The sequence below is a fragment of the Haematobia irritans genome, chromosome 3 (assembly GCF_050003625.1).
Source record: "Haematobia irritans isolate KBUSLIRL chromosome 3, ASM5000362v1, whole genome shotgun sequence".
Lineage (NCBI taxonomy): Eukaryota > Metazoa > Arthropoda > Insecta > Diptera > Muscidae > Haematobia > Haematobia irritans.
In genome coordinates, this window is record NC_134399.1 from 122322179 (window position 1) to 122334254 (window position 12076).

The 12076-nt window shown below is 35.3% G+C and overlaps 1 protein-coding gene across 1 annotated transcript in view; it reads left to right on the forward strand.

The window, feature by feature from the left end:
* stg1 (stargazin-like protein) overlaps nt 1-12076 on the forward strand; it is a 228350-nt gene that overhangs the window by 210928 nt on the left and 5346 nt on the right. Inside the window, exon 7 of the mRNA XM_075301781.1 lies at nt 43-1403. Within this exon, the coding sequence (XP_075157896.1) occupies nt 43-1403 (1361 nt within the window). The remainder of the gene's footprint in view (nt 1-42; nt 1404-12076) is intronic.

The window sequence follows — 12076 nt, forward strand, 5'->3', positions numbered from 1 at the left end:
ATTCCTCTCTATTCTATTTATCTCTATCCCTATCTTTCACAGATATTACTTTGAAAAGGTGGCAGGACAATCAACAACAATGGCAAATAAGTGTAATTTACACTCGAAAAATCTGGCAAAATCTCTTAATGAACTTTATCTTGAGTCGACATCTTTGCCACCACCTCCACCCTCAGCCCTACGCATGGGTGGCGCTGGTGGTGGCAATCTCCAGCAAAAGCGGCAACAATATCAACTACAAATACAAACATTACCAAGACCGCCACAACAATTTAGTGATGCACCACAAGAATTTCCCTTAACACGCAGTGTATCCACCACGACAGAGATTTATTCCACACAGCATAATGTGAGTTTTGCTGAGGACTTAAGGGAAAAGCATTCGCCGACGACGAGGAAAATGACAACAACAATGGCCAATAAAACTTCTTCCACTTCTTCTTCGTCGTCGAAGGACCAAAAGAACAGTACCAACGTCGGTGATGGTAGTGGCAACAATAGTGCGAACAATCGTAGACGCAATGTGGCTACGAACACCCGATACAACAGCGATAGTGAAACTCAAACAAAGGTTGCCGGTGGCAACCAGCAGCAGCAGCAGAACACAAAAAAATTCCTACAACAGCAGCAGAAATTACATCAACAACAACTCGAAAATTTATACAATCAACGCCAGCAACAACACTATAATGCAGCAACCATATCAAGCATGAGATCTGGAAGCAAAGGCAATAATCAACGTCTAGTCCATCATGGGGATGCTACAGATGATGGACGAGGAGAGGAGTTTGATACCAGTGACCATAACCATCGTCAACATCGGCCAAGCAATGGTGACAATAACGATGGCGATGATATCGATGCCGATGAAGAACATCCCCAAAAACTATGTGGTCTTAAAAGGGGTATTCGTAAAACCAAAGACGAACTTTTTGAGGAGTTCTGTAAAAGGGCTGGTGTACGCCCAAAACCCAAAAATATTTACTACATTGAGAATGATGACGATGATGATGACGGTGGTGGTGGTGTTGGTACTCAGGATACCACTAACCCAGTCAATACCGATGAGGAATACACAATACTCAGATCGAAAAATTGCAGCAGCAGCAGCAACCAAAGGCTCTTGGATGTTCCTAGAAAATTTCGTGACAGCGGGAATAGCAACAAATTTCGGGAAAATAATCGTTCTTATCTGACTGCTGGTGATAACCATGATTCAGCTCTTAGGAATGGTGATTGTGGAATGGCGCCCAACGGCGGGGCAACTAATGGTGACGACGACGATGATATTGAAGATGGTGATGGTGGTAATTCTCTGCTCGCTGGTGCTATTGGACATGACGACGATGAGCATGGCTTTAAGAAATTGACCGAGAATGAAGACCATTTATATGTGATTGATGGTAAGTGGATTTAAAATGGGCGCACGACTGCTGTTCAAGTTTTTCTTAAATAAATTTTAGCTTTATTCGCCACAACTTTTTGGCTGTGGCCAACTGCTGCTATAGCATTGTATTGAATATTTTGTTAGAGATGGTGGCCAAAGAAAATAAACCCTAGCTGGAAGCAGTGATGCGGAATGGAACACCGTTTCCATTGCAATCCCATAGTATTTGAAGTGTTAAAAGGGAATAAATATCACAAAATAATAATCTGGGGGCCGTATCCAAGAAGTACCCTTTAAAAACATGAGAAGAGCGAGTTATAAAAAATTGCATTAAAAGAATTTCCTGTTCAGTTAAAATAAAGAACACCCTTGGGAGGACATGTTTGCAAGTGTTTTTAAGGTTGTGCCTTTAGAAGTACTTCAATTTTTTTTGCTGGGTTGTTATGGTACCAACAGACCCAGGTTCATCCCCCGGTGGAAGTGAACTTTAACAAAAAATACTTATAGAAATAAAATGTGAAATTAGAGAAAAAATTTTTGTTTTTTAGTTTTTTTATACCCACCACCATAGAATGGTGACGGGGGTATAATAAGTTTGTCATTCCGTTTGTAACACATCGAAATATCGATTTCCGACTATATAAAGTATATATATTCTTGATCAGGTAGAAATTCTAAGACGATATAACGATGTCCGTCTGTCGGTCTGGCTGTCTGTCTGTTGTAATTACGCTACAGTCTTCAATAATGAAGCAATCGTGCTGAAATTTTGCAAAAACTCGTCTTTTGTCTGCAAGCAGGTCATGTTCGAAGATGGGCTACATCGGTCCAGGTTTTAATATAGTCCCCATAAAAACCGACCTCCGGATTTGGGGTATTGGGCTTATAGAAATCGTAATTTTTATCCAATTTGCCTGAAATTGGAAATTTAGAGGTACTTTAGAACCGTAAAGAGGTGTGCCAAAAATGGTGAGCATCGGTCCATGTTTTGGTATGGTGCCCATATAAACCGATCTCCCGATTTTACTTCATGGGCTTATAGAAACCGCAGTTTTTATCCAATTTGCCTGAAATTTGAAATCTAGAGGTATTTTATGACCATAAGGAGGTGTGCCAAAATGGTGAGTATCGGTCCATGTTTTGGTATAGCCCCCATATAGACCGATCTCCCGATTTTACTTCTTGGGCTTATAGAAACTGCAGTTTTTATCCAATTTGCCTGAAATTTGAAATCTAGAGGTATTTTATGACCATAAAGAGGTGTGCCAAAAATGGTCAGTATCGGTCCATGTTTTGGTATAGCCCCCATATAGACCGATCTCCCGATTTTATTTCTTGGGCTTATAGAAACCGCAGTTTTTATCCAATTTGCCTGAAATTTGAAATCTGGAGGTATTTTATGACTATAAGGCGGTGTGCCAAAAATGGTGAGTATCGGTCGATGTTTTGGTATAGCCCCCATATAGACCGATCTCCCGATTCTACTTCTTGGGCTTATAGAAACCGCAGTTTTTATCCAATTTGCCTGAAATTTGAAATCTAGAGGTATTTTATGACCATAAGGAAGTGTGCCAAAAATGGTGAGTATCGGCCCTTGTTTTGGTGTAGCCCCCATATAGACCGATTTTACTTCTTGGGCTTATAGAAACCGCAGTTTTTATCCAATTTATCTGAATTTGGAAATTAATAGGTACTTTAGAACCGTAAAGAGGTGTGCCAAAAATGGTGAGCATCGGTCCATGTTTTGGTATGGTGCCCATATAAACCGACCTCCCGGTTTGGGGTCTTGGGATTATAGAAACCGTACTTTTTATCCAATTTGCCTGAAATTGGAAATCTAGATTATTTTAGGACCATAAATATGTGTGCCGAAAATGCTGAGTATCGGTCCATATTTTGGTATAACCCCCATATAGACCGATTTCCCGATTTTACTTCTTGGGCTTCTAGAATCCAAAGTTTTTATCCAATTTGCCTGAAATTGGAAATCTAGAGGTATTTTCGGGCCATAAAGAGGTGTGCCGAAAACGGTGAGTATCGGTCCATATTTTAGTATAGCCCCCATAAGAACGATTTCCAGATTTAACTCCTTAGGTTTCTAGAAACCGTAGTTTTTATCTGATTTGCCTGAAATTCTAAATATTCTGGTATTTGAGGCTCACAAAAACGTGTATCGGATTAAGTTTTTATTGGTCCATTTTGTAATGCCTCCATATAGACCGACTTCACTTCTTGAGGGTGTAGAAGGCCAACTGATCATGAAAATTGCTTGAAACTCAATGTAAAATTTCCACATTTTAATTCTCGGGTGAAAATCTACAGATTTAAGATTTCAAATCAAGACGTTATTTTATAATTTTCTTGCACTCGTACAAGAGATGTTAATAATTCCTCTAAAACTCAAACAAAAATGGTTCTTATAAATCCAGAAACTGATATAGTCCTCATAGGTGAAATCTTTAAATTTATTTCCGGAAGTGTCCTCAAGCCCTCCTGAAATTTCAAAGGAAACCCTAATATTTGGTTCATGGTGGTGGGTATTTAAGATTCGGCCCGGCCGAACTTACTGCTGTATATACTTGTTTTTTTTTTTATACCCACCACCATAGAATGGTGACGGGGGTATAATAAGTTTGTCATTCCGTTTGTAACACATCGAAATATCGATTTCCGACTATATAAAGTATATATATTCTTGATCAGGGAGAAATTCTAAGACGATATAACGATGTCCGTCTGTCTGTCTGTCTGTCTGTTGTAATCACGCTTCAGTCTTCAATAATGAAGCAATCGTGCTGAAATTTTGCACAAACTCGTCTTTTGTCTGCAGGCAGGTCAAGTTCGAAGATGGGCTATATCGGTCCAGGTTTTGATAAGCCGACCTCCCGATATGTGGTCTTGGGCATATAGAAATCGAAGTTTTTACCAAATTTGCCTGAAATTTGAAATCTCGATGTATTTTATGACCATAAAGAGGTGTACCAAAAATGGTGAGTATCGGTCCATGTTTTGGTATAGCCCCCATATAGGCCCGATCTCCCGATTTTACTTCTTGGGCTTATAGAAACCGCAGTTTTTATTCAATTTACCTGAAATTGGAAATCTAGAGGTATTGTAGGACCACAAATACGTGTGCCAAAAATTGTGAGTATCGGTCCATGTTTTGGTATGGTCCCCATATATAACGACCTCCCGATTTGGGGTCTTGGGCTTATAGAAACCGTAGTTTTTATCCAATTTGTCTGAAATTGGAAATCTAGAGGTATTTTCGGGTCATAAAGAGGTGAGCCGAAAACGGTGAGTACCGGTCCATATTTTAGTATAGCCCCCATAAGAACGATCTCCTTGGGTTCCTAGAAACCGTAGTTTTTATCTGATTTGCCTGAAATTGTAAATATTCTGGTATTCTAGGCTCATAAAAACGTGTATCGGATTAAGTTTTTATCGGTCCATTTGGTAATGCCTCCATATAGACCGACTTCACTTCTTGAGGGTGTAGAAGGCGCACTGATCATGAAAATTGCTTGAAACTCAATGTAAAATTTCCAGATTTTACTTCTACAGATTTAAGATTTCAAATCAAGACGTTATTTTATAATTTTCTTGCACACTTACAACAGAAGTTAATGATTCCTCTAAAACTCAAACAAAAATGGTTCTTATAAATCCAGAATCTGATATAGTACTCATAGGTGAAATCTTTAAATTTATCTTCGGAAAGTGTCCTCAAGCCCTCCTGAAATTTCAAAGGAAACCCTAATATTTTGTTCATGGTGGTGGGTATTTAAGATACGGCCCGGCCGAACTTAGTGCTGTATATACTTGTTTTTTTTTTTTTTAATTTCTTCATCCAAATGAACTTCCAAGGCATAATTTCGAAAGAAATGCAAAGGGTGTAAAAAAGGAGTACTTGCCTCCTATGACAAGCTCATGTAAAATTCATTTGAGCTGATCGTAGTTTGCACTACTTCCGGATCAAAAATTGGGGATCCAAACTAATTTTTTGGAAGCTTTTTTTTTGCTGGACAGTTCTGTGATAAACCGTCAATGGCAATTGGCACAAATTTCCCCTAGGGAAAATAAAGACTACAAATTTCTTATGGACTTAATTTTTTGAACTTTCCTCAACACAATTTTAAGAAATGGTGTATCAGTAAAAATATATAAGTTAAATAGTATATAGCCCTCTTCGATTTGAGCATTGCTTATGCAACGAAATCAATTTAGTTTAACTTCCAGGCACTTATCCATTTGAGAATAAAATGAAAAGAACAAAAAAAAAAACGAAATACAAAAAATTCCGGATGTAGTGTTTGCTAATATCACAGCAAGAGTTGCTGCGACTGAAAATGCATTATTCAGAAAATGGTGGACTCTATTCATTTCAATCTCGTTCCTCTTTGGCCATTCCGAATTTTCCACAAAGGACACAGACGCTTTATCATCACAATTGTGTATTTTGGAAAATTTTATCTTTTTGTCTTATGCGTGCTATTTTGCAAACTTTATAAATTGTCCAAAAATTGTTATGCGTTAGTTGTGTCAGAGAAATAACTGCCTTGTATTTGCATATACAATAGAATGCCATAAAACGAGTTAGTAAAACAAACGAATTCAAAGTGGAAGTTTTAGTTATTCCTTTTGTTTTGGCCTCAGCTTTGGTCTTTTGCTATTAACGTTGGAGTATACTGATGATGGATCTACTTTGCAATGAAAATTCGCAACACTTTGAAATTGATTAAGGCTGGGAGTAGATATAACTTATTGGGTTATATAGAAATCATGCTGGTAGTCACGGGAATCGATTGGTTTACTGAAAACGCGCCATTAATCCTTTTCAATAATAATGGGTTGGATTTCAGCAATTTCGTCGACTATTCAAAATTGCAAAAAAAAAACTTTTCAATTTTCAAATAGTTTACAAATATAAACGTATGACCGGAAAAAAACTACATAAACATTTGAAAAAAAGAAACAGTTGTCACTACAAAAGATTATACAGTGGGGGAACAACAAATACATGGACAAACGGACGGATGAACGGACACCAAGGGCTAGATCGACTCAGGTTGTGATTCTGAGTCGATGGACAGATATTTTATGAGTTTTGGTTAGGTTGCAGAGGACGATACCAATTCTTGAATCGAATTGAGGTCCACTTAGACCACTATAGTGGTCCATGGTGGTTCCTCGAGCTAACTTTCTCATCATCTTCTTCTTCAAGTGGTCTCCGTTAAAGTCGCTCAAGATCGTACATTTAATCGTCTTCTTTAATGTTGCTTAAAACTTCCAACCGCAGGCCCTGTTGAAGGCGAGTATGTTCCTTAATGCGCCCTACAGACTATACGGACGACAGTACTCGTGTCGCACATATCCCAGATGTTGTTACTTTAAATTAAATTAAAAAAAAAAAAAAAAAAAAAACTTCACATTTTTGCAACTAAACAAGTTTTTACGCAAATTAGATTCAATTGTGTTATTCATTCGATCAATGTACGATATGACTTTAAATGAAACGCAACTTCCAATAATGGAGATTATTTTATGTTAAACTAGCAGATGGTCTGAATCGATCCATCACCATATAACTTTATTTGAAATATTTCGAACTATCGATTTTATTTTTTATACCCTCCATCATAGGATGGGGGTATATTAACTTTGTCATTCCGTTTGTAACACATCGAAATATTGCTCTAAGACCCCATAAAGTATATATATTCTGGGTCGTGGTGAAATTCTGAGTCGATCTAAGCATGTCCGTCCGTCTGTTGAAATCACGCTAACTTCCGAACGAAACAAGCTGTCGACTTGAAACTTGGCACAAGTAGTTGTTATCGACGTAGGTCGGATGGTATTGAAAATGGGCCATATCGGTCCACTTTTACGTATAGCCCCCATATAAAGGGACCCTCAGATTTGGCTTGTGGAGCCTCTAACAGAAGCATATTTCATCCGATCCGGCTGAAATTTGGTACATGATGTTGGTATATGGTCTCTAAAAACCATGCAAAAATTGGTCCATATCGGTCCATAATTATATATAGCCCCCATATAAAACGTTCTCCAGATTTGACCTCCGGAGCCTCTTGGAGGAGCAAAATTCATCCGATCCGATTCAAATTAGGAACGTGGTGTTAGTATATGGTCGCTAACAACCATACCAAAATTGGTCCAATCACACAAAAATTGGTCCATATCGGTTCATAATCATGGTTGCCACTAGAGCCAAAAATAATCTACCAAAATTTTATTTCTATAGAAAATTTTTTCAAAATGTTATTTCTAGAGAAAATTTTGTTAAAATTTTATTCGGTTCATAATAAAATTTTCATCATTGTCAAAATTTTATTTCTATAGAAAATTTTGTTCAAATTTTATTCGGTTCATAATCATGGTTGCCACTCGAGCCAAAAATAATCTACCAAGATTTTATTTCTATAGAAAATTTTGTCAAAAGTTTATTTCTATAGAAAATTTTGTTAAAATTTTATTTCTGTAGACATTTTTGTCAAAATTTTCTTTCTATAGAAAATTTTGTGAAAATTTTTATTTCTATAGAAAATTTTGTGAAAATTTTATTTCTATAGAACATTTTGTTAAAGTTTTATTTCTGTAGAAAATGTTGTCAAAATGTTATGTCTACTTTGTCAAACTGAATTATATACGTATTGGATCGATCTTTTTTGATTTAATATATACCACGTATGGACTTACATACAATTTAGAAGATGGTGTTAGGAGGTTTTAAGATACCTTGCCATCGGCAAGCGTTACCGCAACTTAAGTAATTCGATTGTGGGTGGTAGTGTTTAGAAGAAGTTTCTACGCAATCCATGATGGAGGGTACATAAGCTTCGGCCTGGCCGAATACCATGTACCAAATTTCAGCCGGATCGGATGAAATTTGCTTCTCTTAGAGGCTCCGCAACCCAAATCTGGGGATCGGTTTATATGTGCGCTATATATAATTATGGACCGATGTGGACCAATTTTTGCACGGTTGCTAGAGACCATATACCAATACCATGTACCAAATTTCAGCCGGATCGGATGCAATTTGCTTCTCTTTGAGGCTTCGCAAGCCAAATCTGGAGATCGGTTTATAGGGGGGCTATATATAATTATGGACCGATGTGGACCAATTTTTGCATGATTGTTAGAGACCATATACCAACACCATGTACCAAATTTCAGCCGGATCGGATGAAATTTGCTTCTCTTAGAGGCTCCGCAACCCAAATCTGGGGATCGGTTTATATGTGCGCTATATATTATTATGGACCGATGTGGACCAATTTTTGCACGGTTGCTAGAGACCATATACCAATACCATGTACCAAATTTCAGCCGGATCGGATGCAATTTGCTTCTCTTTGAGGCTTCGCAAGCCAAATCTGGAGATCGGTTTATAGGGGGGCTATATATAATTATGGACCCATGTGGACCAATTTTTGCATGATTGTTAGAGACCATATACCAACACCATGTACCAAATTTCAGCCGGATCGGACGAAATATGCTTCTCTTAGAGGCTCCACAAGCCAAATCTAGGGATCGGTTTATATGGGGGCCATTAGCGTAGCTAGACAATTTTCCTAGGGGGGGGGGGGGGCTATAGCCCCCCTAGCTAAAAATGTATAGACTGAACTTATAGGTTCAATTAATGTTTTATTTCATAAAATTGAATAAAAAATTAGACATCAAAATAACTCGACAATTAATTTATAATAAAGCAACTAAAAGTAGTTCCACACTTTTCCCAGCAAAAAAATTGTGAGTTGTTCTAAAGGCACAACTTTAAAAGTACTTCCAAAATTGTCCTCAATTATTTTAACTACACAGGAGGTTATTTTATTTCATTTTTTTCATATTTTAATGTGTAATTTTTGTTTTCTTTTTTTTTCAAATAGTTTAAAAAAAGAGTACGAATAAATAAATTGGTACAAATTATTCAAATTTTGGCACAAAACTGCTAAATCTATTATAGAAAAATCGATAATTTTGGAAATTATTCGAGGAAAAACGTTTTAAACAAGCGTCAGAATGCATTAAAAATCATAAAAACAATATAAAAATTATTTATTTGGGAAAATATCACAAAATTTTTGAATTCACATTCAAAACACTGAATCTCATCTTAAGAAGTGATGCAAATTCATTGCAACGTCTGTTGAAACGGTGGACATTTGTTCTATGACTAGCTCATATTACATTCATTGCTTCTCCGCCAATTTTGCACCATTTTCACTACTTTTTTGGCAACGCTTTTTCGCAGCATTATTAAGATATTAATTTATGAAAGAATAGTTTTAATAGCAATTACTATTTTTTTAATTAAATTAAACTAAATCATAAGTTCAACCACAGCTTTATTTCATAAATATCTGACTTCAAACATTGCCATCGGCAACTGCTACCACAACCCAAGTAATTCGATTGTTAATGAAAGTCTTTAGCGGAACTTTGTGCGATTGTATATTCTTGTTTAATTTTTATAAAAATTAAACAATTAATTTATTGAAAAATGGAAAATCATAAATAGAGTTTCAAATTTTGGGGGGGCTAAAATTTTTCTGGGGGGTCTAAGCCCCCTCCCCAGAGGCCTTCCTACGCTTATGATGGGGGCTATATATAATTAAGGACCGATATGGACCAATTTTTGCATGGTTGTTAGAGACCATATACCAACACCATGTACCAAATTTCAGCCGGATCGAATGAAATATGCTTCTCTTAGAGGCTCCACAAACCAAATCTAGGGATCGGTTTATATGGGGGCTATATATAATTATGGACCGATATGGACCAATTTTTGCATGGTTGTTAGAGACCATATACCAACACCATTTCAGCCGGATCGAATGAAATATGCTCTGTTAGAGGCTCCACAAGCCAAATCTGAGGGTCCCTTTATATGGGGGCTATACGTAAAAGTGGACCGATATGGCCCATTTTCAATACCATCCGACCTACATCGATAACAACTACTTGTGCCAAATTTCAAGTCGATAGCTTGTTTCGTTCGGAAGTTAGCGTGATTTCAACAGACGGACGGACGGACGGACGGACGGACGGACATGCTTAGATCGACTCAGAATTTCACCACGACCCAGAATATATATACTTTATGGGGTCTTAGAGCAATATTTCGATGTGTTACAAACGGAATGACAAAGTTAATATACCCCCATCCTACGATGTAGGGCATAAAAACAAAACACGAATGAAGTAAGAGGAAGCACGTTCAAAATAAACCCAGCCAACTTCACTAAAATCGATGATTTGGTGGTGACAAGGATGAGATGTTTGTATGAATTTATTTCGGCATAAGCCGGCTATCATAAACCTTTTTTCGGAAGGTTCAAGTTGTGGTTCACTTTGGGTTTAGCGAACTGCCTGAATTTATTCCGATGATTGGTTGATAGTTTTGCTGCAAGTAGAGGATGCTGATGAGGAATGTGGTAATTCCGAAACGTGCGTCTGTCCAACCATCTTGCAGTCTATAGGGCTTTGACCAAATAAATATGACAAACATTCCTTTCCTCTATTGGTTAAGCTACACTTGTAGTTTAGTCAACACAATAGTTTTAAAGCTAAGATCAAAACAACAAATATGATTACAGTACAAACCAACAATAAAAAACAAAACACGAAATATTATTTCTATAGAAAATTTTGTCAAAATTTTATTTCTCTTGAAAATTTTGTCAAAATTTTATCTCTATAGAAAGTTTTGTCAAAATTTTATCTCTATCAAAATTTAATCAAAATTTTATTTCTATAGAAATTTTTATCAAAATGTTATTTCTATAGAGAATTTTGTCAAAATTTTAATTCTATAGAAAATTTTGTCAAAATTTTTTTTCTATAGAATATTTTGTTAAAATTTTATTTCTATAGAAGGTTTTGTTAAAATTTTATTTCTATAGAAAATTTTATCAAAATTTTATTTATATAGAAAATTTTATCAAAATATTATTTCTATATAAAAATTTTGACGAAATATTATTTCTATAGAAAACTTTTGTCGAAATTTTATTTCTATAGAAAAATTTGTCAAAATTTTATTTCTATAGAAAATTTTGTCAAATTTTATTTCTATAGAAAATTTTGTCAAAATTTTATGTTTATAGAAAATTTTGTCAAAAATTTTATTTCTATAAAAAATTTTGTCAAAATTTTATTTCTATAGAAAATTTTGTCAAAATTTTATTTCTATAGACAATTTTGTCAGAATTTTATTCCTATAGAAAATTTTTTTCAAAATTTTATTTCTATAGAAAATTTTGTAAAAATTTTATTTCTATAGAAAATTTTTTCAAAACTTTATTTCTATAGAAAATTTTGTCAAAATTTTATTTCTATAGAAAATTTTGTCAAAATGTTATTTCTATAGAAAATTTTGCCAAAACGTTATTTCTATAGAACATTTTGTCAAACTTTTATTTCTTTAGAAAATTTTGTCAACATTTTATTTCTATAGAAAATTTAGTCAAAATGTTATTCCTATAGAAAATTTTGTCAAAATTTTATTTCTATGGAAAATTTGGTCAAAATTTTATTTCTATAGAATATTTTGACAAAATTTTATTTCTATAGAAAATTTTGTCAAATTTTTACTTCTATAGAAAAATTTGTTACAATTTGATTTCTATAGAAAATTTTGTCAAAATTTGATTTCCATAG